Source organism: Platalea leucorodia, assembly GCF_965183815.1.
Source record: "Platalea leucorodia genome assembly, chromosome: 8".
Taxonomy (NCBI): domain Eukaryota; kingdom Metazoa; phylum Chordata; class Aves; order Pelecaniformes; family Threskiornithidae; genus Platalea; species Platalea leucorodia.
The window spans coordinates 36723309-36750839 of record NC_138830.1 but is presented as its reverse complement, the minus strand read 5'-3'; the positions used below and the strand labels follow the sequence as shown (position 1 = coordinate 36750839).

Genomic DNA, 27531 nt, shown 5'->3' with positions numbered 1-27531 from the left:
ATGCTGCAGTTGACTGTGCTTTCAAAAGTGCCAATAAAACTCCTTAAGCTGGCTTTGAGAAAGCACCTGTAACTACCTCCTTCCTGTGCATGTTCAGAAGCCTCTGACATACCTAAGCAAACCAACTCCTTTTACCACATGAGTTCATCAGGAAAAGACAATGCAGTCCCACCGTGTGGTTTACATGGTAGCTCTGGGAAAGCAGAAGTGGGAAAGTTGGAGGCAAATTTAGTAAGGATGGACAGGGTTGCCATGAAGATGGCCCTCCCTTTCAATGAATCACTTAAAAAAAAAAACCAAACAAAAAAACCAAAACAAACCAACAACAAAACAGCAGGCAAAATTGCGACCTCTCAATACTAGGCAGTGAAGTCACAAGAACAACAATATGCACTGCATATATAACTTGGGACACTGGTGAAGAGGAGGGAAGGAGCGGGGAGATAATTTGAAGAAGGGCTGTCACAAAGACTAGCCAAAATAAAGTCTCTCCATGGACAACTCCACTGCAATTCTTTAATTGCATTCTGGCAACTCCATACTGCTGAAACAGACAGAGCAGATGCATTATGTGCCTTGGCATCCGTCATCTATAATTTACTAAATAAGTGAAAAATCAGGCTATGTTATGAAAAACTAAACAGTGAACATTTGGATTCTCTTAGAAGGACTATCAACCTCCTGAAAAGGATTTAAAAAAAACCAAAACAACAAACCCTGAGAACACATTGCAGATACTTTTCTAAAAAGCATATAACCACAGCACAAAAAAACCCCAACCTGAAACAAAGAGAGCAATACTCAAAAATGACCAGTTACAGTCAAGCACATCTCCACATTAGTCCTGCTAACTGAGGCAGACCCACATCAAGAAAAGCAACAAACTGAAAGCTCTCCTCTGAGCTGCTGGTTAATAACAACCTCTCCCGGAGAGATTTGAACATGGTTAAAATGCTGGCCGTGCCTCCACTTCAATTACCCTTACTCAACAGAAGAGTAGGGGCGGGGAAACTCAGCCTTCTCAGAATTAAAGTCAGCAAAACTGGGCTGCTACAACACAGTAAGATTGACAGCTTATATATACTAGAACTTCTTTAGTCACAGTCACAGCCTGATGAAGTAGCCTGTACGCTTTCAGGTCTCTGGGGGGGCTTAAAAAGAGACTCTCCCTCCCAGTCGTCACTCCTCAGAACAACTTTAGCTACAGCAGCTGAGGGACCCCATCATCACTACATACTGCATCTTATAAGCCGCTGGCAGTCAGCAGGGGATATGATTTTTACCGCATTCCTAGCGGGTGTAGCTATCAGCATGAGACACTGTAGCCTAGATCCAGTCTCCGGAGTCGCTTTGTTTGCTGGCTGTAACATCCATTTTGCAATCGCCTCTCCTTTTCACTTGAACCTGGGAAGAAGTAGCCTTGGTTTTTCTTAATTATAATGTCAAGTACCACTTAAATTATGCAAATAATGGAAAACAGTCTCTCAAATTTGGTAAGAGATCTGGATGTTAGACTAAAGTCCTTGCAGAACGATTAATGTTATGAACTCTATACCCAATGCTCTTTTATTCCTACACCCATTTTCATTGCCTTTTAAGCTTACTGAAAGTCAAAACAAACAATTTTCTTGACAAAGGCCATAGATAAAAATCGTTTAGCACCCACCTCCATCAAGATTTCATTTCAAGCTTCCAACGATCTACTTCCTAGAAACAGGGTACTCTTCACTAAAAACGCCCATCAATCGTGTTATATGCTGAGTCTGCTCTCCCAGCACCAGCTGCTGGAGAGCTATAGAGCATGACCAGGCCAAGTAGCATAATTTGCTTACCAATCCTGATGCACTCTCCTGCCTGAAATCTTTGCAACGGTTGCATCTTTGTTTATAAGCTATCATGAAGCTACAGGTTCTGGTAAACCACATCGGTAACTGGACTAAAGTAACAGCAAGCCAAGAAAGGCATAAGCATGGCAAGAGTAGAGTTCTTAAGAGCTTTAAGTACAGACTAAAATTTTTACTTTTGTATGAAAACTTCTTTTCCAAGGGAAAAAAGCTTGAAGTCCTCCCTTTTAGAAAGTATTGTTTGAAGGCTGATAAAGGTTATAAATTTATAATTAATATTGATTGCCTCCAGACAGTATTCCTCTGTTGCTCAGCCCCTTTCTAACCTTCATTGACTGAAAGAAGACGCTTATATTACAGTATTCCCTGATTTGCAAGATTGATCTCCCCGTACTACAGTCAGCATTGATTCTGTACAGCGCAAATTGTTTTTCTGATATATGCATTCCATAGCACTTTTAGAGAAATACCAGCTATTTAAAGTTCTTGTGAAACAATCTAGTCATAACATTACTGCCCTACTTGTACTGTACTTGTGTTGTAGAGCCTTTTGAAGCAACACATTCATATACATACTTTAATGTTTTTTTCTAAATTATGTTGTATTCATCCTGAATATAAACAAATCATATACACATATAAAAAATATATACGTGCTCATATACACACACATAAGCATATACCAAGTCTGCACTACCCACTGCATACGAAGAATTAACAGTTTGCGTTTCTTTCACATCCAAAAAGCTGTATTAAAGGTTATACTCTTTTTCTATCATTATCAGTTTGGAGAGTACACACAATAAGTAGTAATTAAATTAATTCCAAATTAATTTTTGAGGAAAAAAACCCTTAAACGTCAGAGAGTTTGATGGGGGGAGGACCTTATCGGAATATTATATTTTCAAAGAAAGAAGGGAGAATAACTTCACTGTCTAGAACCTTGGAAGAATAGGAAAGTTAGTCCTAGTACTTGATTTTGTTTCAATTGTGAAGTGTTTACATTTCTGCAGCAAAATCCTGCTTTCTAAGAGTTCACGATTTCAGCACAATTAAATGAAATACATCTCTCCCATTTCAACACATAATTCCCAACAAACAGCAAAAATATGTAGAAACCTAGGGCAGGACTGAGTATTTAAAATTTAGGTAAATTTTTACTCCAGCAATTTCTAAAGGGTGGGGTTGGTGGGTTTTTTTGGTGTTTTGTATTGAGAGGGATTCCTAGTGAAAGAAACAAAAGTTTCAAAACAGGTAGGTTTTTTTTCAGCAAAATGAAGGTTTTTAAAATGGGAATTTCATGCAGTTTCCTAAAATGGCTCTGCTTAGCCATTAATGTAATTTATATTTAGCACAAGACCACAAACAGACAGATTGCTGGACTAGACTGTTTCAGGGAAGAGCAAACCACTCTGCCTCTTTACTCACAGTGTTGCTAAAATAAAGAGCAAGGCAGTAACATGGGAAATGAACACAAAATAGAAAAATATGACATTTCAAAAATGCTGGTTGAACAAATTGCATTGGAAAACTGAGAAGAGATCTGACCCACCCCTAGGTAAAGCAATCAGTAGAACATCCTTAGCTAAGCTCAAGAGTAACAGAGTAGGATAAACTGCACACTCAAATAGATAATTTTGACGTTAATAGTCCACCTACCCAAAACAAATGTTCACAAAAAAAAAAAACCCCCTGTGTTGCACACAGCAACACACAAGATAGCCTCTTCTCTTTATCCATCCCCTTGCTGAAAATCCACCACTGTCCCTTCTGCTCCAGTAAAAAGCTGGCAGGAGGCACCTGCTTGCTGCTTTTCTGGACTGAACACAGGCCATTACCTTCAATGTAATCTAATTTCACCAACTGGGGGGCTGTTTATGTCTCTCAAAGTCATTCTCAACAGTGTAATGTATTTTGCATCTTGCTACTATGGCCAGAACACTGAATAAAAAGCAAAAGTTTTTATTGGAAGATTCAAGCACATGTGGACAGCAACCTCACAGTAATTTCTGCAGAACACTTCTTATCCTGACATCAAACTCTGGTCATTCATACCGAAACCATACCAAACAGAAGAAAACACTAGTTTTGACTCTCTCAACCAAAACACAAGGGGATAAAGAGATAATGAAAATTAAGCATCTGCCTCACTGATATCCCTTCAGTCTCCTCACTCTCTTCTATCAGTTTGGCAAAGGGAAACATACAAATACTTCAAGTTCATATTCAATGGCATCAGTTCCAGAATACACCCCTAAAGTAATGGCCTTGGACCAAGCTCCCCATGATGTGGTACTTGGTCATGGAAAGAGAACTTTGCCTTCAACTGGTACACAGCCATTCAATAGTGCAAGTTTTCCAAGTAGCTCAGTGCTCCTAAACTTATGAAGCTTCATACAAGCATTTATTTTTACAATAATCTTTAACTGGGGATAAGGTCTTTCTTCATGCGTATCATTAAGCATTTACTGTCTCAGCATTCCAACATTTTTGTAAAAGTGAAAGCCATTGGAATACATTATTAATTTTGAAGGCATTCATTAGAAACACTCACTGACCTCAAAAGCATCTCTGAAACAAAAGAATCCTGAACAGTGAGGCAGAATTTGCAGTATCTGATGCGACCAAACTACGTAAGTTGACAGAAAAACCCAAAAGCGTCCTGTATTCAAAACTGAAACTATGTTAAAAATATAACAGAATGCAGTTCAACTCAGAGGCACTTAAAAACTTCAGTGAAAATTCCTAAATCCACTCACATCCTATTTACATTAGAGGAGTGCTGTAATTGCACAAAAACATGATCACTTCTGGAAATTCAAGCGCAACCTACCAACCACTACTGATTCTGCCCTCAGATGCAAAGAATGTGTTCATTAAAATAAAGATCTGTTGTGCTAATAAAGTCACCAACGGAAGGGATACTATGTGATGAAAGGAAAGCAAACAAACTTGACAGCACTCTCAGGGGTTTTTTTGTTGTTTTTTTAATTGGTTGGTTGTTTTTTTAGGATACTTAATGAAAATTAGTATAGCAATTATTCCTGAATTGTTACTGCAATTGCTATTCCCCTCCCCCTTCAAAGTATCACCATTCTAATATCCAACCGCCATATACAAGCCATTTTAACTGTTTTTGACAACCTTTGCTGATCACTCCTAGGCAAGGATATACCACTTTGTTTTAAAAGTCTACGGAGAGACTTAGAATAGGGAATCTTTTCTACACAGAAAGCTGTATAAATAAAGAACTGAATCTGATCGTTTTCATATGCTGCCAGGCTTTGGATGGATAAATGTTTCCAAAGAGCTGGCGCCTCTGTTTTGGGTAGGAGTGGGTGGAATATTGCAGGATTCCCCTTCCCTCCCCCACTGAAGCAGAATCTGGTCTCTATTAAAGGCATTTCAGCTGTAATTCTACTGTCTGAAATATCCTGATTTTATACACTGTTGCAATTCCTAAAACAATCATTAACACTGATGAGATCCTGTTCCAGGTCTGGCAATTCTGAGTTTTAATGTCCATGCCAAACTTAGCAGGAAAGAAAAAAATTTAAGTTTTAGTAATGATGAAAGGTGTATAGATATCGTATTAAAAAGATTATGCTGAGGGGATCTTCATCTGTGTGTAGTGTAACATACATAAAAATTCACTGAGCACACTTAGAACCCACCTTTTCTAGCTGCCCTATAAAAACCTTCAAGTACCATCTCTGTAGTGCAACCAAAGATATTATTTGACCTACTGAAATTACACAAACAGTACACAATACAGCTTGGACTCATGTTTTTATAGCTGTCAGCAATGCAATCATCAGAAGGGTACAACTGACAAACCATATTTCCAAGCTTACCAAGCGTGTGAGCACTGGAAAATTCAATACAGGCCATAAATACAACAAATGTGGGAATGCACATTTATGCATTACTTTCTATTGAGAATTCTATCTGATGACCATGAGCACATTATGTAAGTGCTCACTGATTAAAATTCATTTGATTCTGCCTGAATGCTGCATTAGAATACAACTGAAGTGAAAGTCAGGGAAACCATGAATGGTTTGGAATGCTGATTCCTCCTTAGGAACGCACTGTAAGTCTCTCTCTTCCCCACCCCACCCCAAAAGATCCCAATTTTTATGCCTTCCTAAGATCCAGAGTGCTAAAGCTCATCTCTTAACATTCCAGATACGTGGCCAGGACATCTTCCCCCAAACACACAAATGAAAACTGAAATGTAAAAACCAACTACAGAACTATGAGTAATTGAGGCAAACATCTCTTGGTTATACACATTAAACGTGCACAGTAAAATAAAAAATAAAGTATGCATAACAAAACATATTGCAATTATTAAAAACCTGTATTTGATATCACAGAAGTTTGAAGTACCTTTGAAAATGTTTTTCATTCTGCTTAAACATATTTCAAGTCAGTAATTTTTCCTTTTCTTCCTTTCTGTAGGTGATCTATGCCAGTGCTTTAGAGCTGGGACAGTGACTATTGTTATTTTAAGAGAAAATGGGTACTAGCAGCTAATAAGGACATAATTTAATAACAACTGCCTGCTATCTTATTAAAAGCAAGAGTCTTTACAGAAGTTATTTAATCCAGCTCCTGCAGCTGGCCAGGGATGCTGCCTTTTGTGTCTCAGTGTCACAAGTTTTGATGTCTATCATGAAACCCCAGATGCTCGACATTACCTCAATCTCACTGTTAATTGAAAGAGTTTTTGCGCATCCTAGCTGCAAATAAGTGTTTTCTACACTTAGAGGAAAGAATAAGTCTCAAAGAACTCCAGAAGTTGTTTCAGGAAGCCTCATTCTTCTTTAACCTTCAGCATTCAGTAAGCACATGGCTGCTTCTCTGTTTTAACAGGAGTGGGAAGAAGGGCACAGTAAAGGAAAATAAATCAAGAAAAGCTTGAAGTAAATTGAGGTCAAGGACATAAGGCCAGGCTTAAAGTTCCTACTGTGTTGTTAAAATTAAGGCAGGCTGCCACAGATCCTCACAAACAGCTTTAAGTTAATTCTACCTTCCATTTAAACTGAATTTACAAGCAGGTTCCAGCTATGCTGTGACAGACAGAATGATTCAGGTAATCTAGCTGTTACTCCAAGGATCCAGTGGCGGTGAGGCCTCCAAGGCAAGGATTTTACCTTTGCTACAGCTGACATCTGACCTGGCTACATCAGTGTTTGCAAGGAGATGCACATCAGCCATCCCTTCAAAGTGAGAGATATTATTCTCTGCATCTGCCTTTCCCATCTCATTCTCATGCTCAGTGTCTTCCATTTGTACTTGGAAGGGAAGAAAATCTGTCTAATCATCTCAATTATCAGTAAAGATGCCAGAAGAAAAGTAGCTTAGCAATAACAATAATCGAATTTTCTAAAAACCTGAGAAGCAGCAGATTGATCACATTTGATTACGGTAAAGTCAGGCTGTACTGATGAAGCGGGAAGTAGGAAACAGTTACTAAGGGAAAGAAATTCCAAGTGTTTCTGTTTTCTCCCTATTCTCTGCCTGACCTACAGCCTGCCTTAACTTGCCAACTCTCCTTACGTATTACTCGTCCTCTTACAGCTCTTGCCTTTCTGACATCTCAGAGCAGCTGGTTTCCATTCCCTTTTCTGGCTCCTCTTTTCTTGATCCCAGTAATTTCTGCTCTCATCAAGAAAGAACAAGATTCAAGACTGTGGGGCCCTAAAGAAGCAAAGAACAACACAGAGGGAACTACACCAGTGAAATAGAGGAGTAAGACTCCCCGCCAGCAAGAAAAAGGTTGAGAGGAAAAAAGAAAAAACTAGCCTGTACAAGAAAGCATACTGTGGCATCTGATTAAATTCACTGGTAGCATTTCCCACAACATGGGATAGCAAGCTACGAAGTTAGGTGCCCACAGCCTGCGAAGCCTTTCCGGCGTTCATGAGAAATGCATGGGGCAAAAGATCCCTCTCTCTGCTATGAAAGTATCCTTTGAGGGAGATATGGCAGCTCCGTGAACAATGTAGCCTTGAAGCTTAAGTACCCACAGAAAAGGCCATCTACAGAAAGGAAAAAAGGATAAAATCAGAGAAATCTTATCAAAACTTTGAAAACTTGAAATTCATTTTACAAGAGTTAAAAACAATGCATTTTGCAATTTTTATATGACAACATCAAACATCAAACAGCAAATACACAACATTGTACAAACAAACAAATGGAAACAATCTAAAGTTTTGGGAAAGTACTAACCAGTTACTGACAGCAGCTGTGAAACCCTCACCTCCATTTCCTCCCGATGAGACCTGTCTCTATCCTCGAATTCACGAGTTCTTCGCCGAGCTTCTTCAAAGGCTTGTTGTGCCAATGCATCCTCCTGCTACCAAATCAGATGAGACAGAGTGACACAAAAGGCTACCCTCATTTCTACCAGATCACATTTCTTCTGAATATTAGGGATCACTTGGCAGCAAAGACAAGTACGTCCTACAGAATCTGCTAGAACACAGATGAGTTCCAGCAAATGCTGATACTGGTTAATGAAATAACACTCACCTTCATCAATGCAGTAGATAACCAAAGCTGCAACACAGCTACTACTAAAATACATTTTCAAAGGAGAACTGCTTTTCAAAAGTAATTTTAAAAGGTGCTGTTTTTTTAAAAGCTAGGAATTCTCAAAAGTTATGAGAAAGAGGCAATACATTTTATTTTACTTATAAAAGTAATTTTGAAGGCAGTATTCACAGGTATACCTAGATAGAGTTCACTAGCATAATTATATAAATAATGGTAATTTAATTCTGTCCTTTAAAAAAAAATATTATCTAAGTTACCAACGAAATAAATCCTCCATTTTATCAGAAGCTGCATCAGTATGAACATTCGTAATCCTTGTGTTATCATTATTTAAATTGAGATGCATAAGGAAGTGCAAAGCAGAAGTTATTCCTCTACTAATTCGTACACATTCACATACAATGCAGAAGAAACCTGCAGGTTTTCAACAGCTCCGTTGTTTATTTTATTTTCAACAGTGCCTTATGCACAGGAATAGCTTTAATAAATTAATGCTTAAAATAATCCTTTGAATCATACTTTGTGTTAGAAAAGGTTTTAAATCAAGTGTTATTAATATGTAAGCCATTACTAATTGGGTTACAAATTATTTCTCTTAAAGAGACCTTTTAGCACATATATTGCTCAGAATGAAAACAGATGGCTCTGCTCCCCACTTCAAGACGTTCAGAATGGAACAGTCAAGTCTAAAGAGGTTCCACAAAACAGTAAGGGATAGTATTGCTTCTCCCCCTCCCAACTCCTCAGCTATAACTACTACTAACTCTGCTTATGATTCCCACATACACACAAATGTTATTTTCAAGTCGATAGATTTTTAAAAAAAAAAAATTCCTAACCTTGACTGTTAGAGGACAAAAACATGTTGAGAACCCAACTAAATTTTAATATACCAAGGGATTAAGTGCATAAATTTTTTAATTTAAGATAAAGCATCTCTAGTCTGAGAGAATGTTAAATTGCTTCTTTTGCCATCGGCACAATCGTGCACCCTGAAGCTACTTTGTGAAATGATGTGAATGAGTGCCCCTCGTGGCCTAACACAGTTAAATACAAACATCTGCCAATCAATAACTCCGCACAGCCAGGTCCCCAGAAAGCTATGTTGAAAGGCAATGTTTAAAGCTGCCAATAAGATAACATTTTAACACTACCTACTATTTTTAAAAGTAGAATTTGGCCCTTCATAGCTATCTTAATGTTCATGCAATGCATAGCAACCAAGGTCAGACAGTGGAAAGTAAGTTTGTTCTTAATAATGCAGAAGGACAGAGATAAAACAGATAAGCTTGTCTCCCAGATGACTACAGAAAAGCTGCCTTATTTCTAATTTACAAAAGTTATGTATGTCTTTGTTACCCTCTTTTTTTTTTAAAGCAGACTTAAATGAAAGCAGATTTAAAAAAAAAAAAAAAAAGTTTTTTGCATTTTACCATAATTTAAAGTGGCCTTGAAATAAAAGGCTAACATATAGCCTCAACCAGAATATTTTAAAGAAATGGCCGTAACCAAAAGAAACTAAATTAGAAATTTATAGAAGAATCACTATGTTGACATTCAGAATGAACACATGTTGACAGCTAAAACACCGGTTTACTGATGTCTGAGAAAGGGGGAAAAAGCATCAGAAGATTTTTTTTTTTTTTAAAGTAAAAAATTCTGCTCTACTCCTAGCGATGTGTTATAACAGAAATTAACAAACATCTCAGGATATTATACAACAGGAATTTAACAAACTTTTTTTACAAAAGTCACTCAAATCTAGTAATTATAGTCTAGCGAATTCGGCTGTATGAAACCCAATCATTTATCCACCTTAGTTTTAATCAATAAAAATGCTCCTGGTATGAATCTACTAAGAAAAAGCAGCAGCAAAACACGAGCCAGATCAACACGAGAACAGAACAAACCCCTCCCCAACCCAGAAAAACAAAAAAGAAGAGAGAAGCTTAAACACAGCACCACTCATACACATACACTGCCCCCCCCAGCCACCTAGGAGAAGACTTTGTGAGAACCACCACCACTTACAACTACCAAACCTACACAGCAAGAACGCTCTGTTACAGAAGAGGTACAAAGTACTGAAGACAGAAACAGTCTTTGAATGACACTCAAGACAAATATCAAATCCAGGGGAATTTCAGCCCCAAATGGGGAAGATATTCAAGCACGTATGTAGAGGTTTGTGTGTGTTAGTCCACTGAAGTCTCAACAAGCAGCTGAATCAGGGCCTCCAGTAATAAAAAGTAAGACTGCTTAGTAGTAAGACATTAACAGGCTGTGAATTCAATAGAAAGAATGCTAGCTTAAAAGTTACAATTAAAGTACTTTATTGTTATGCACGTGGGTTTTCTTCCCAAAGTATTTTTTGACCTGGTGAAGGATAGTATCACTTCCAAAGTGTGGCAGCAATGAAAAATTTTATCCGATCCCAGTGTTAGTAAGAAGTGCTAAGAGACAGGAAAATGCAAGAGCATTACATTTGTATAAGGCAAGCCTTCCAGAAAATGGGAGTAAGGGGTGCATATGGTGGTGTGTGTGAATGCCAATAGGACCTCTTATTACAAAAGACAGTGGGTACCACAGGCACTACACTGCACAGTATGAGGCACTTAAACCTGTTCTGGCATCAGTGTTATTTTGGGATCAAAGTCAGCAGTTAGGTCAATTGTCACCAGCAATATTAAAACAGTTTTTAAAAAGGAAGCAAAATGACAGATACAGGAAAAAGGGAACTGAAGAATGTGAAAGATTGCCCAAATGTTTACAATACTAACAAATACATACGACACAATACGAAATCAAGGGCGCAGCTACTTCTCTGTGTCTGTATAGTGCCTTACGACATGGGTAACTCATAGGTACTGCTACTACTGTAGCAAATAAGATGACCAATGATCTCCTCATAATCACCGAGAAGCACGAACTGAAAACAAATTACACACCTGCAGTTGAGTGCAAACATATCTCTCTAGATTCACAGTGTAATACCTCCAACTCAGCACCCTGTACTCAAAACTCAAGAAAGCACCAACACCTGAGAGCATGCATACGTTCCCTCACACACACACACACACACACACACACACACACACACACACACACACACACAATCACATGCTCAGTGCACACACACTTTCTGAAGACAGCGAAAAGGAATTCTTAAGAGTGGTTAAGACACATCAGGAAGCTAAAATAATCCAGGAGCATGCAAAAACATTTATCAGGAAATTAAAGAGAGAAAAATTGAACCCACAGGTCACCTGAGAGGAGGTCCCCCTCCATTTTTGGACGGGTGCCCACTTTTTTCAGGAATTATCCAGTTTTGGAAAAGAGTGACACTATCCCATTCTGAGTGCAGGTTCAAATCAGCCTCCTCTCAGTTCAGACGTCATGGGACTTAGCGTTCTGTATCAAACTGAACTGTCATAGATGAAGAATCTCAGAATTTATCTTCCACAGTCCTCGGGGATCTACATTTGACCTTGCTTTGTAAGCCATTATAGTCTAAAGACCTTCTAATCAATGGAGTCTACAGCAGCTACTCTCTTTCCAAAGAGCACGCTGCTGCAACAGGAACTGAGCTAGCTCAAATGCCGCACCCAGCTTCGGAAGGAGCGAATGCCACAGCAAACAGCAGCATTCAAGTAAAAGCTTGGTTCTGTGGCTTTTCCGGCAGATTAACAAAAGGTGGCAGGACTATTCTCAGAATAGCATACCTTCTCTTTCTAGGCATCCTGAAGAAAGCATGCAGGGCTGTGACTACTTCAAAGACACTGTTTTGACACAAAGTATTTCGATTTAACCCAGAACATAGTCACAATAACATGATCTTAATGTGCGAATGGGTCTCTTAAGTTAGGGAGAGGCAAGGCACCACAAAGCTTGCAACTATACATATCGCCATATATAATTTTATTTGAATACTTCCAGCTCTTGAACAGAAACAAATTAATATGCCCTTCAGTTCTGCATGCCTGGAATAGAGGAGTGCTCTTTGTATTTAGGGGGAATCAAAGGGTTCCTACCTGTTAAGTAGTGACCAACGGTGGCTCTAGAACGACTAAAAGGGAAACTGCAAGGAAGTGAGGGCTGAGAACAAGAAGCACGCAGAGAGAATGGAAAATGCATCTTTATTTAACTCGGTTCCAGCGCACAACTGCCAGAAGCAATCCCCCAGAGGACTCTCTGCCCTGGGGCAGGGGGACACAAAGTGAAAGTAAAGGTAATTTGGAAAAGCAAACAGTTTGCATGGATAATAAGTTTTTGCAAAAATCACCCATATGTATAAAATACATGAGGTGTAACAAAGAAAGATGAAGGGAATCACCAGTGTCACACAAATCAGTTCAGTTATTGAGTGAGTTGGTTTGGGTCCCTGAGTTTAAGAGAACAAAAGGAAGGAGATAAAGAAATCTCCAATCCTATTGCGCTATCAAGATGAAAAAGACAGTTACCATTGAAGAGAGATTGAACAATGGTTCAAAGTGAATTACTCAAGTTTCCAGAAAAGTTAGGGGAAGTCATGATGGTCTTGGGTGAAAGAAGAAGTCTTCAGAGAGAAGTCAGGAGAAAATGTCTATGTACAGGTACAGAGTGAATTACTAAGAATCATTTGCTGGAGTACTAATACAGAAAAAAAAAAAAAAAAAAAAAGCTGCAGGAAATTGCTCACCCTTCTTCTTTTCTCTGCATGCTTAACAAACCCTTGTATTCAGAAGCACTCTGGACCATGTCTTCATATAGTTCTTACACTTCTAAATTATCAAACTACAGAAATGAACTGCTGAGTTCACCATAAAATATAGATTGTAAGTCATAACTCTGGTAACTGATGTTACTCCATCCAATTTACTGTACACTGCAGAGACAGGTGATCTGCGTGGAAGCCCGCACAAACCCAGTGCTTTTAATATCAGTTAAGTATCTTTGTTACCAAGCTACATCTCAAAAGCAAAGGCCTGTATCGAGTTTGACTAAACTGAGGAACCCTACAGCTGTGTAAGTGAAACATCGGTGATATGCACTTAAATAGTCGTTTCCTCTGTGTTTACTCTGTTCTTGTGCATGTCCAAAGATGCAGCTGCTAGACAGTCACTTTGGTGGTAGAAAGCAGGTTTCTCAAAAGCTGCCATACTGTAACAGAGCAGAGAGTCTACCACTGTTAAGAGAACAAATGAAAAAACCCTATTCACACCCCCCATAAGTAATAAAACAAAAAGCTGCTTACAAAAACCACCTTAAAATGAACAGCTAGAATAGACTTGCCAGTTAAATTATTTCAAGCTACAGACACAGCTTTTCACATACTTTAAGATTTACTACTCTGTAGCACAGTAATCATGCTAAGTCACCCACAAAGTTGTAAACTACAGATGATTCCTGCCCCTAATATTTTGATCTAATTAAAACACTAGTTTAGCTACAACCACATATTTCTGAACTTCTATACTGTAAATTTTCTTCAGAGTTTGTACTCAAAGTAAAGACAGAAAACAAGCAAATTAGAATGCGTGATCACTAGCTGGCTGCGTGCTTCCTTCCAGAAGGACAAACAAATGTCTAAGGCACAGTAGCCATGGGCAGACTGTCTTACCTGTGCTCTCTCTTCATCAAATTCCAGGCAGCCCATACCATCCAGTCTCTGTAGATCTATCCAGCCCTTCCAGATTACACAGACACCATTGAGAATCATAGGTGCCTTCAAGTACACCTGAAATAAAAGCAAAACAGATGCTATCAATTTGAAAGCATTTACACATATGCCTGCACAATGAAAATACTGATGCAGGAAGCTTCTATATGTATTCTTAGAAGAACATCCAAACCAGCTGGTAACATGAGACTCCACTTAACGGCTTCTCCTGCCTCCTTTCCAAGAACCCGTTTTAATCAAGTGAGTGCTGTAAACTTTTGCCTACTGTACTGCATGGAATAAATTTAAGCTGTGTTCTCATTTTATAAACTGGCGTGCACCAGGATTTGGTTAGAACTCTGTTACTGCTTTCAGTTAAAGTAACTGTTTTTCTTGTCAGCCTACCTTCGTGTCACAAAGACAGTGGCATGCTGCCAGACAGGGAGGATCCTTTACAGCACATTTAAAAGGTTAAACAAACACAGGCTTTCCTACTCCCAAGAAGCACTATGTTTTACCCCAATACATGAGCTCTTTCAACAAAGAACAAGCACCAGTTTCAGTACTCCTCAAATTTACAAACTAATCAGAGTTTAGTAAAATACACCACATATACACCATACTAAAAATAAGAAAGTCTTCCTGTGTCTATTCTAGCATTTGTGGAAGGCTTTTCAAAAGAAGCAACACCAGATGATCAAGACCCATTTACAGCATCAACATGCACAGTGCCTTGAGCTGCACCAAGGAATAATGCATGAGCTTAAGGCCCTACATCTAGATAATGGTAGATGATACAGTGATTTAAAGCAGAAGTATTTCCCCTTCTAAAGACCAGAGAGTAATCTCCACACAGGAAATTTAAAAAGAAGCAAATACAACACTAAGTGAGTTTGACGCCCTATATTTAATGACATCAACCTTAAAAAGGAAAAAAAAAAAAAGGGCAAAATTATCTAAATCGCTAAGGAAAAAAACCAACTTTCAGTAGTTTTTTCAGGCTACTTGGCAAGTCAAACCCCTCATGGAACAGAAGTTTGTCTATGCTGCATTGCCAGAGAGGCAAACCACGCATACGGGCCAGCACTCGCTTCAGATTGAAAGACTGCCTAGACATCAAAATCCTGTCAAGTCTTTTTGGTCTTCAGGGGTGGCCCAGCTAGGTAGGGGAATTTTCACACAGCGCCTCCTCTAATAGCTCTATCTTCTGTCAAATCCTCACCAAAGTATAAGTGATGTTTAGCGCTACAGCGCATTTCAAACTGCCCGGACTGTGCCTACCTCCTCAGTTCCACACTCACCAGCTAAGATCACCCAAGCAGAAAAAGGAAAGGCAAAGAGTTACAGAAGGAAGATAAGCCTTCCTTATGCAAAGGCTGTCCTGGTAAAATTAAGCACTGAACAACATGAAAGGCAATCCATAAGTAGAAGAAAGGGAACAAATAACATGAAACCAAATGACGAAGAAGTAATGTTATTTGCCAAAGAAAATACACATTTAATCTCTGAACTTGATTTTTACAACTTAGCACACTTCAGTATAAAGTGATATACTCCAGAAGTTTTAATTAGTACAATATGCCGTAGCTCAACAACAAAGAAATAAAAGTTAGTTCAAGCATATCTTTTTTTGTTTCAGCTCTCCTACTGCAGGGTCTCCACTAAGGAGAGCACAGACTGGTTTTCTGTCCTTGTATTCACAGACTAGCTATGCAAGCCATCACACCTATGTCTTCCGTGATGACAGCACACTATGCAGGGTGCAGATCTACCAGCCAACAGCCTTTGCAAGCAGAGGCGTCGGAATCAGCATGAGTAAGATGTGGACTAGCAGGAAACCACCTCCCACAGCCCTCATTTCAAGATTAATCATTTCAAGCATACAAAATACAACATTACTCCCTTTCAGCACAGTCTTCACTCATTCATCTCACAAGAAATAAACGAAGTACGTACCATCAATTTAATAGATGCATTTAATTAGTTTAAAAGTGAAAACCAGTTAAAGAGGCTATTAGAATCAAAAGTCATTCTATTCTAAGAAGAATGCAGAATAATTAAAAGGGAAAAAAAAGCAGCATAACCTAACTATGGGTCTGTAAAGATGAAACAGTCCGTACTCTAATGCTAGTTACTTTTTGCAGAAGCAAACAAGCATTTTGCTCATCTTCATTTAGGGCTTACATTTCACCTGGCCTCCCCTATCCTTCCGGCCCACAACAAAAGCATGGGGGCATATGACAAATAGCTTTTCAAATTGTCCAGAATGAGAGTATTTTTTTGTTTGTTTCTTTGGCTAGGAATATTATGCTGCCACTAATTGCCTCGTTTCAGCAGCTGTTCAATTGCCTTGGTCACTGCAGTTGCCAGTGCCTCATGTGCAAACAGCCTGCAGCTCAGCAGCAGCTGCCGGGGGCTCCGTACTTCAAATGCAACGCCTTACGCGTCGCCTGGAAGCCTGAGCAGTGCTGGAAGTTCTGTGAAAGTCTTCAGAAGTCAAAGGGGAAAAGGGAAGCAAGTTGACAGGACCGATGTGATTGCCGATGCCTGCTATCTGCCCTAAGCACACTGACCAACAGCTGAGCTGCTGAGAAAGCAGCTTGTGAACCACTGCCATGCAGCCTGACCTTTCGAGATAAAGTACTCTGCCCTTGCTCCTGAATCAGAGCCCTTAAAGCCTTACACCACGGGATTCAGTAGGTCTTCAAAACTCAGATAATAAACATTTTTCACCTCCGAAAGGATTAATTCCTTAGCAAGATATTTGAGTTTTGAAATGACTATACAATCATTCAAATTTAATATAATTCGTATTGAAACCACATGCGCTTGTGCAGGAACTTTTCTCTCATTAAAACACACAATAAAGCATACTGGTGCTTTTTCCTTTATTTCAGAGAAAGGAATTTAGACTCCTTTTCCCCCTCTCCTCTTTCTGGAGAATGGAAACCACCTAAGACCACAGCCAAAACCGTTTAACCACATATTTCCTTCTTTTCAGATAAAGCCATGCTGGTTCCCTTTCAATTTCCGAACTTAACAGAATTATTAATAAATTACTGCTCATCTATGAGCACACGATCTGTTATGGCACCTCAAAATTCAGCACAAAGTTGTCTTTTAAAAACTTTCAGAATTCTCTATTCTGAAAGTTGCCTTAAGACAGTCACAGTAACAGAGCAAAGGCAAAAGCCACAATTTCTATAAAGACCCCAACTTCCCCCCTTGATATTACTGAGCTATACAATTTGATTAAAAGTAGATAAAAGGATGTCTTTGTTAGAATAACTCTTTCAAGGTTTTGTTGCTAACCCAAGATTAACTGCATTTATATAATTTTATAAATCCTCCCCACATCTCCAGGTGCTTCTCATAATAGTATCTGCAAGTCAGTCTTTTAAAAGTCGGACACTTAGGTGAAAAGCACTAGAGAGCAGTAGGAAGAAGGAGGGGTTGGAAGTCAGGCAATTACCAATTTCATATTCAGTGGGTGAATTTAATGATACATAAAGAAACACCCTTATAGGGACATACAAGAGGAAAAGATACGTTATACATCTGTCTCCTTCCAGAGTACAGTCCATCCTATGAATCAGACAAGGTATGGCTTTTCTGACAGTGACAGTAGACGGTTGTAGAACTAAGTTAAGCATTATTATCACATGTTGAAGGAAGAGAACAAGTTCTCCCTCAGTTTGCACCCTCATTTTCCACACAGTGGCACAGCCAAAGCTAATTAGTTTGTTAGATTTTGAGACCGAGGTAAACTGTCACTTACTGAAATGTGCAATTTTTACTAGCTTATACCAGCTGAATTTTTGTTCAGGTGGCTGTTATACAAAAATTTCATTTCACCTCAAACTACACTTTCCATTTCAAACTCCTAGTACAAATCAAAATAGCATTAGAATTTTTTAAGTGAGAAAAGTAGACGTTACTTTTACATTGGAAACAGGCTTTTAGTGTCAGAACAAATATTCTGCCTGCTGACTGAACAACCAGCAAGAGCAAACACTCTTATCTCCTGGCAGATTATCTGCATGGAGGATGAACAGCACTATAAACACACGTAAACTTGATGAGGTGCTGCATGGATACGTTAGGCTCTGAGTTGTTGAGCTGTGTTTGTTCCTTCTCACCGTACCAGCTGGCTTGATCTCAAGAGACCTCTGTGCCACACCTTCAATATATAGTGTATCTCACCTTCCTTTTTGTACTCTTTCAACTAATCTGTTATTTCTTTTCATCTCTATTTAAATGAGCAACCCTCTCCTCCAACTCCCACTAACTGGGAGTTAGCTTTGTTATTAAAAATACGCAGGGACTTAGCTCCTGTAACACCATTCGTTCATATTTTAAAAATCAAACTTGATTTGAATATAGTAAAGCAGACAGAGGACAGTTCTCAATGACTTTAAAAAAAAGCTGCTTTACTTGAGCACAAGACCCAAAACCTCAGTTTCACATCCTATTTTAGTCCTCTAGTAAATCCTTATCTCACAACAGCAGGGTATTTAACTGATGTGCTATAGATATGCTATCTGTATGCTCCATCCACACATCCTGCAGTTACAGAAAATGTTCTTTCTCCCTAAAGCAACCAAGCCATTTCCTCCCCCAGAGATTGCACACAGTTCTCACCACCCACTGACTAATGAATCAGCACGCTGGCAACGGCCACCGCCACCCTTGGGACCAACTTCAGCCCCCCAGGAAACACCGGTCCCCAGTGAAGTGGTGCAGTCCCCTCCCTTCTGTTTTCATTTTCCCAGCACGCTGGAGCAAAACGCATTCTTTCAGAAGAGGCTCAGTTCTGACTCACCCTCTGCCTCATCACACACACATCTGCCCATTCATAACTGCGCACACAAGCTGCCTCTCTCTTGGCCAAGCCAAGTACGTACCTCCCAGTTTTGATCCCACCACCCCCTGAATCATACCCCACTTTTAAATATTTAAACAGCAGGCTCCCCAGTGACTTCATATATGAAACACTGACCACTAAGAAAGAAACAGCTGTAAACATTTACTCCAAGTAAGAAAGATGTTAAATCAGTTAAGGCTAACCCCATCATTTCAGCTTCTCTTAACATGGTCTGTATACACTGCTGAGTAAAAGGAGACTATCTATTCAAAATGGTAAAATAGGAAATTATGCATTCATCTGTTTCCTTTAACAGAAATCTTAAAGGCGTATATATACATTTTCATAAATAAAATGCTGTAGTCTTGCCATACAGATTTGGCATGACTGTTTTGAAATGTAAAGTTGAGTCAGCCCTCCCTCCCCAAAAACACCAGGGCTCCCACTTGCGTATCATAATCAGAGACGGGTTGCTAGCCTGGGTTTCAAAAGGGGGCAGAGCATAAGAGAGGAAGCAATCTATGGAAGGCAAAAAAAGAAAAAAGTTTCAGAAAAACTCTGCAACAGAATTTATACACTAAAATCCTCAATTATTTGGGGAGCAAAACAGAATAGTATCTTTGTTAGTATAACAACTGAAGTTACAGCAAAGGCTGACAACTCCATACAAGGCTTCAGACTACACTTTAGATACTCATATTTTAAAAGAAACTGATGAAAAATAACCAAGCCATGGACAGAGTTTACAGCACTTAGAGTCTGTCAGTCCAAGTCTGAAACAAAAACGTTGTAACATAGTTTTAACTGGGAATGAAACAGTAAATAGAAACAATGAAAAGAATCCCATTTAGAAAGTCACTATGAGTGAAATAGACTTTTTAGTGTTTTTAATCTTAGAACAATAGACACATCATTACAAACTATAGGAGCTCAAAAATCTAACAAATTTAGATCAATCCTTCTGTCTCATGCCTCAAAGCGTTAGTTTTCCTTTAAACACAAAAGGAAAATGTTTTTTAAGTTATTTTGAAAGCTACATCTTGAAACAGCTTCCACTACAAGAAAATGAGGTTTTGTTAAAATTCAAACCTTACGCTGTTTTGTAGAAACGCAAAGGAAGCGATACTTCCTGACAAAACAAGAGTCTTTCCTAAACAGTTGTACATGGATGACCGAACTGTGGCTTTCAAAATGAATACAGCTCGACGTTCCTCAAGGGTGGCCCCTGTGTCACAGCTGTACCACGCCACCGGCACCAGGGCCTTGCCGGTCCACCAGCGGCTGCCACGGCGGGCCTGCCGGCACGGTGCCGGCCGGGCAGCAGGGCTGCCGGGGGCACCACAGTGGGCACGGCCCACCCGCAGCGCCCAGCACCATCGTTTCTCGGCCTGTGACCTGTTCCTATAGCTCTTCCTTTTTGTGATCGCACAGAGACATTTCACTTGCAACTTTAGACTGTGTAAATAATTTGATAAGAGCCTGGTAAGATCAGGAATGACCAAGCCTATTGTAGTGCATGAAATATTCTTTGGAAAAAGCTCATTTCAATTTCTAATTTTCCTCTTTCCTCTATGTTACCTACACATGCCATAACACCCGCCCAAAAAACAAATACAAATAAACCAAAAAAACCAACAAACCAGGCGTTTTTACAGACCACAAGAAGAATTTGTGGAAAGTTAAGTTTAACATTCAAAATGAAATAGGGTTACTCCTTTTCATCAGCTATGACAAAGGTCAATTCCTCAAGCAAACCCAGAAATATTAACAAAACAGTATGCTTGCTAAGAGTCTCAATCTAGACTGTTATGCTTAAAAAAAAAAGAAGAAAATAAAAGTTGTAAATGCAGCCTTTCATACCATGATGTTTTAAGATCACAAAAACAGTGGAAATACAAACTCACCAACTGTGAGGAACAAGATATCTTGAAGAAAAGAATTTGCTGAAATACAAAATATCCCATAAATTGCTAACAGCCTATACTAGAATTTTAACAGCAACAAGTAAAAATAGCTGAGCACGGGGCTAACTAATTTAACTATTATTTGCTGGGGGTTGTTGTATACAAGCAGTTAAAATTGTTGTTAAAGATTTTAAACCCCTGTATCTTCCCCCCTTTAGAGCAATATATCTCTTGTTCATTCTGCTTCTGCATACTGGAGCTTATTAAGATAAATTTAAAGCTTGAAGTGTATTAGAAAAGTCGTAACTATGAATTAATTTCTCAGAAAGATTTTTAATTTAGTCTGACCTTTATCAAAATACTGTACCTGCCAGATTCAGGAGTCAGAGCAATGCAATTTTTTTTAATACAAGCTTTAGACTCTTAAATGCATTCCCCCCCCCAGGGAAACCTATGCATTTATACATGCCTATATATACATGCTAATGTCAAAGGTGATTCAAATACAGCTTGAAACATTAGCTTAAGGCATTTCACAGCCAAGGGGGGGGGGGGGAATCTTAAACTTGTGCCATAAGTTCCATTCAAAAACACCACCAACACAAAGATCTATTTTGGCTCTCCAATTATAGCAGAAGGTGTTTGGATAACAAGTGATAGCATTCCCTCAGTGTATTCCCTCAGGAAAGAATGCACTCCAATTCACAACTGGAAAACCATCTCAGAAAACAGTTGCTACAATTTTCAACTTCATAGCAAAACCTGATTGTCTGGTATTACGTACTTTGGCCAGTTTTTAAGTATGCTTATATAAATCACCTGGTTTTATTACAAATAAAACTAAAGTTTCGGGAAATGCCCATCTAGATAAAATTCAGATGCAGCACAACCCATTTTACAATTCTATGTAGTAAAAATATCCATGTACGGACTCACTACTTACAACGGCATTTTTAACGTATCAGGACTGTGACAAAACCTCTCTCGACTTGCTTTCTGTATTACTGAAATACTACAATGATGGTTTTTGTTTTGGTTTCTAAAACTTCAAAAAAGAACAGCAGAAGAATCTTGCTCACTTTACTGGAGAGACAGAATTTACAAGACACTTTTAGAAAACCTGGTATTTTTTAGGTTATTAGGTTATTGTTTTTTTATTAGGTTATTTTTATTAGTTATATATATATATAGTTATTTTTATTATTAGGTTATTGTTTTTTGTTTTTTTCCTACGTAGCCAACTCAACTATGTAATCATGACTCCTTTTTGAAAGCAGATCAATGTTTCATTAAATTATGCAGGTTACTATTTCAGTTAACTAAAAACCAAGTCTCTAAGAACAGATATGAAGCATTAAGTATGTCAGAACAAACGCGATTAAGGTATGTGGAGACTACGGCATTTTATTCCTGGATTAAGATCACTGGTCAGTACTTATGCTTAGAAGTTAACAGACAAAAATACTGAAATGCTACTGCATAGAAATTATGCTCATCATTTAATAACAAATAAGGCTCCAGACGCAGTTCCAAAATATTGCAACTGCTGGACTGAGCAGGAAACATACACTACACTTGACCAAAACCACCAAAAAACCCCTAATACAAAGCAAAGTTTTGTTTTTGCAGTGTCACTACAAAAAGGTCTAATGCCTCCCAACATGAAATGCATCTCATGCCCAGACTCACACCATTTGCCTTCAAAAAGACAAACATGACCATACAGCTGGAACTGAAAATCAACAAAAATGCAATGAGCAGAACATAAGGATAATCTGAAAGGCAAATACGTGCTGGGGTTTTCCCCTATGAAACTTTACCGAGTCTTTTATTGGTATATCTTTACCACTAGATTCTACATGAGAAAGATGCTGGATTTTAAATCTACTCTCCTGAAACAGCATGCGTTAAAAAAAGACCCAATTTTTACTTACAACATTTGAAAAGAATAATGTTTTTGCAGCAAAATATTGCCAGGAGACTGCTGCTGTTTTGCTGCTGCAAGTATGCATGCATGTAACTGACAAATGCTTATGCTCACAAAACCAGTTAACTAACAGGGACGCACACTGTTTTCTGCCACGTTGACAGAACACATTTTCCAGACGGAAATTTCAAAATTGGTTGGGAAATTAGTTCTTTTCAAGCTTTTAGAAAATAGCACAGCAAAAAGCAGTTATAACTAGAAACTCCAATAGAGAGTTTAGAAAGAGAGGTTTATCCAAACCGTATCATTTACACACCACGTTACCTGTGTGCAAATAAATAGCCTATTAAACCTGTATTTAACTGAAAGTCTGAAACATGTAATGCAAGTATACTCAACTAGAAGGTACCTGATTTTGACAACATGGGCAAGCAACTAATAAAAACCATCCAGGAACTGACCTGAGCAGGAGAGGGACAAAAAAAAAGTTGCCTCTTCTGCCCTTTGGCTTTTATTACGTTCTTGAGCACTTTGACAGCCTCACCCTTCCCCCTCAAGCAGAATTCAAGTCTGGAGAAACCGCATGAACATCTATTCAACAAGTAGTACTGCATCAAGCCTTAAAATAATGCAAGTTAGTAATTTTGTGTCTTTTGTATACCATAGCAACTACTTAGCTTCCGTCACCCAACAAAATTTCAGTGTCATAATTATTCTGTAGAAAACTATCAGCTTCTGTAGAGAAACATCATTAGCAATGGCTGTGAATTTTCTTCAACAGAGCAATTAGCACTTTCAGATCTATGTTTAACACCAAGTTCTTCAAAGAGCAAAATCCTGAAAAAAATCAACACAGTATAAAGGTAGCAAATAATAAAAATACAGCTTTGGTTAGCCAAAATGCAACAAGAATTCTCCCAGCACAAGACCAGGAAAGGACAGAACCAACACTGTATGATCCGTGGGAGAGGGGAACAGATTTAAATTCTTATGCATGATTTATTTTTATTCCCTATAAACCACCTACTGATTCATTTTCTTGAAGTTCAAAAAATTTATAGCAGGTATGTGCTACTTCCTCAAAAGTCTGATTCTCAAGTTCCAGGTATCAGAATAGAGCTTAAAAAAAAATCATGCTGCTTCTCTGAATGCTCTGTCAAGAAAGTACCATCCTGTATGTTTAATGAACAGTCTGTTCTAAGACTTTTTGAAATAATTAGAAACAACAGCTTTCGGGTGTGCTACAACTAAAATCCTGATAGTTTTCTACGATAAAAACCCGCCAGGCTACCAGGCTGTGCCATGACACTAGAGGGTACTGTACTCTGACTTCCCGAGTCGGAGGCATCTGGACACGAGACGATTGCCCACCGCACCTTGTGGCGGTGTGCTCCCCTGTACCCTCCTGCCGCCCCCCCATCTGACCTTTTCCCATGGCCCTGCTCAAGTGATAATCACCAGTGGCAGTTGTGAGGGATGCATCCAGCTCAGAGTGGATTCGGGGGAGACAGATAACAACACAACAGCCAAGGGCTAATTTACAGCAATGTGTCTACCTAACCACAGTGCTGGTCAGTGTCCAACTCAAGCTAGATTTGGAAGAAACTAACATACAGAGTTGGTATGTAAATATGACTATGAGTCAATCATCTAAACCCCATAAATAGCGAGCAGCCCAAGAGTCCTTTGAGCTCTCCTGCCCGGCAGCGGGCTGCACGCCAGGATCTCCCCTTGAGTAGGGATGCCGCTCAAGGTTACTCCTCGAGGTTGAGAGATTCCTTGCCACAACAGATCCTCAGTAAGTGACTAATAGCATGCTAAACTTTGAAATCTTAGCTAAGTGATATAAAGGATTGATTGCGCATATATAATCCTTTAGACATAAGCCATTGACCAAGTCTGGGACTAGGATTGGATCCAGCCACACCTAGACTCCTCTTTGAGAAGGAGTTTAGAAAGCAAGGGGGTCCTCTCTGAACCTCATGACTCAACAGGAGGGTCTCCCTGACAGTCTTGTCTGACCCTGTTCTCTATGCAGTAAATAATCAAGTGTATCTTGCCATCAAATCTCATTAAAACACTGTCACATTTATTATCAAACTTTGTTATCAATAAACATATTGCTCTTGCAAGTGCACTCTCACTCCATCTGCGACACACCTCTACCCAAGGGAAAAGTAAAAGAAAAGTAAAAATCAGAGAAGCACACAAGCGTTATAAAGAAATCCCCAAATGCTCTTTAGTAGCATGAGAAAAAAATATACCACTATAGTTGTTTTACTTTGTCTAGATGCCTTCCTGCCTTAGTTTTCCTATTCTTAAGCATTCTTTAGGCTTGTATTAGTTTTCCAAAAGAAAAAAGTCCAATAGCGCCTCTACCAAAGAATGTAAGCTTTTCCTTTTTTTTCTTTCACCTATTTTATTTTTTTAAAGGAATACACTGGCTGAAAAGAAGCTAAAAATTTCTTCTTGTCACCTCCGATCTGTTCTGTCAAACAACGCTGGCTACTCCTCAACCGCCATCGAGAGATATTCCACCAGGACATAAAAGCCCCCGTTCAGTGTTCCATTGCTGCCTTCTTCCCTAGATTTCAGACCTAAAAAGCATTTGAAATATGTGACAGACAACACTTTGTCCTCAGTCACCGTACTTCAATAGAAAATTAAAAGTTTAATGACCCTTGCTGTTAAATTATGCCAGGTTTAAGAACTCTTTCTGTCACCTTCCATAGGTTTTATCTTCTATATTTATAATGAAATGAACAGATAAAAAAAGTTGCATACCTAGAAGTCCCACAACATAGAGCTGCTGTGGGCAACCGTTTAAGCAAAGTACCTTAAATACAGAAAGAAGGCAGAAGGTCTTCTAGCTCTACTCAGAAGTAGCTACAATTTGGATCTCACATACAAGTCTCAATATTAATGTAACAGAAAATATATGGACTTTTTGCTTAGACAAAGCATCTGCAGCATCAGCTATTCACCAAAAAATGATCTTTTCATTAGCACTCATGTTCTTGGAATAGCAGTCTTGTGCAAGAGTCCTCATTTTTTTTCCGTATTATTGTCACAATACATATTTCACCAGGCCGACTTGTTAAATATCAAATATGCAATTATGCAAGCTAATTAGCTCATTTTATTACTTGTGCTTTGGACAATAAAACTTGAAGAAACATTGCAGTAACTTTCAGAAAAATTACCGTTTCTTGTAGCAAATGTTTCATCATCGTATTGAATTTTTCTTTTTTTAAATATGAAGTATTAAGTGATTTTTCACAAAGAAACAGGCATCCTCCAGCAGCAATGCTCTTACTTTTCTCATTCATTTATAAGAAGAGCAGAGAAGCATAATGTTAACAACTTTGCTTAGTAAGCAGAGACTGATATGCAAACAAGAGGATTCAACAATCCAAATGTCTGGATTTCTTCCAGTATCTATGCTGCAGAGATCTCAAGTACTGCTTTCATCCACACAGCACTCATCTGTCCATATATACAGCTCATTCCCAAATGCAAAACTTAGCTCACTAACTCTGCTTTTGTTCCTCTTCCGGGAAACTTTAGGAGGATGGTATGAGTAAATTTGAAGTCTTGTCTATACAACGCTAATGGGTGCATTTAGACCACTGGAAAAAGTTTAAGGTAATATATAAAATATGACTGAATAACTACTTCTACAACATGTAATAAAAGCTAATCAAAAGCAGGTTTGCTGACGGCAGATCTTAAGAGCTTAGGACCTACAGAAAGGGTTGATAGGTAGGCATCACAAACAGCACAGCTGTGCTGGAAGTACTGTTCACAAGCACCGTTTCAAAATGGCATCGTCACTGCATGCACCATAACGCATGAAGAAGGCTATGTGCAGTAACAAAAGTATTTGGAGGATGGGGGGGGAGTGAAAGGGTTATGGGGAAAAGGCTGTGGATACTTGTCACATGAGAGATGCCTGCTCTGACTCATGCTCTAGTGGCAGAGGGCACCCTATGATAAATCACTCTTCAGGAACAACTGTCCAAATCTCAGCCAGTGGCTGCTTGCCAGCACAGGACAACTTGTACCTAACAAGCTATGAGCTCGAAAGGTTTCTCTTCCCAAAAGCCAAGTTCCTAACTGTTAACAGTGTACAAAATGGAGGCAGGTAGAGGCATCTCCCAATTTTGAGGGAAAGCGAATAAGCAAAGATACACTATGACTACCTGGCTTCAAATGGAGTTTCAATTAAACAGCTCTCCTCTGTACAACAGCAGGTCATAATGAATAACACCTCAAAGTATCTAGGCAAAACAAGAAAGAGTTTCACTCTCCTCTAAAGCAAAAATGGTATAGGAACATAAACAAAGAAATGACATATAAGGGGGGGGGGGGGGGGGGGAAGAAAAAACTGAGCAGTCTCTCCTAAATAAGACTCTTAAGCACAAAAAAAACCCAATAATAAAATCTAGAATCACAAGCATCTATAGAAAACTAATATTTTACCCAAACCATGTAGATGATCCTGGATGAAAATTGGTCAAGGGGACCATCCAGGAAAGTGGATTCTTCTCATTCACCAAGCCTTTGCAGGACTCCCACCACACAACTCCAAGAAAAAATTAAGCTGTTCAGCCAGGCTGGGTACAAACTGGATACAGCACCAAATCCATTTATCTGCTATCAGAATAACCACACACTGACTTTCTTGCTTAAAGCTTACAGAAAAAGCCTGAGGAAGATGAAAAGGAATGACAGTGATGTGGGCTTCAACAGGGCAACGCCACCTCCCTCGGCTGAAGCAGGCAAAA

The 27531-nt window shown here is 38.9% G+C and overlaps 1 protein-coding gene across 3 annotated transcripts in view; it reads right to left on the bottom strand.

The window, feature by feature from the left end:
* CBFB (core-binding factor subunit beta) overlaps positions 1-27531 on the bottom strand; it is a 45060-nt gene that overhangs the window by 7133 nt on the left and 10396 nt on the right. Inside the window, exons 4-5 of one of the 3 annotated variants that reach the window (XM_082319549.1) lie at positions 14011-14127; positions 8085-8211 (exon numbers count right to left, since the gene is read on the bottom strand). In XM_082319549.1, the coding sequence (XP_082175675.1) occupies positions 8085-8211; positions 14011-14127 (244 nt within the window). The remainder of the gene's footprint in view (positions 1-8084; positions 8212-14010; positions 14128-27531) is intronic. The other 2 variants (XM_082319547.1, XM_082319548.1) reach the window with 2 other exon arrangements.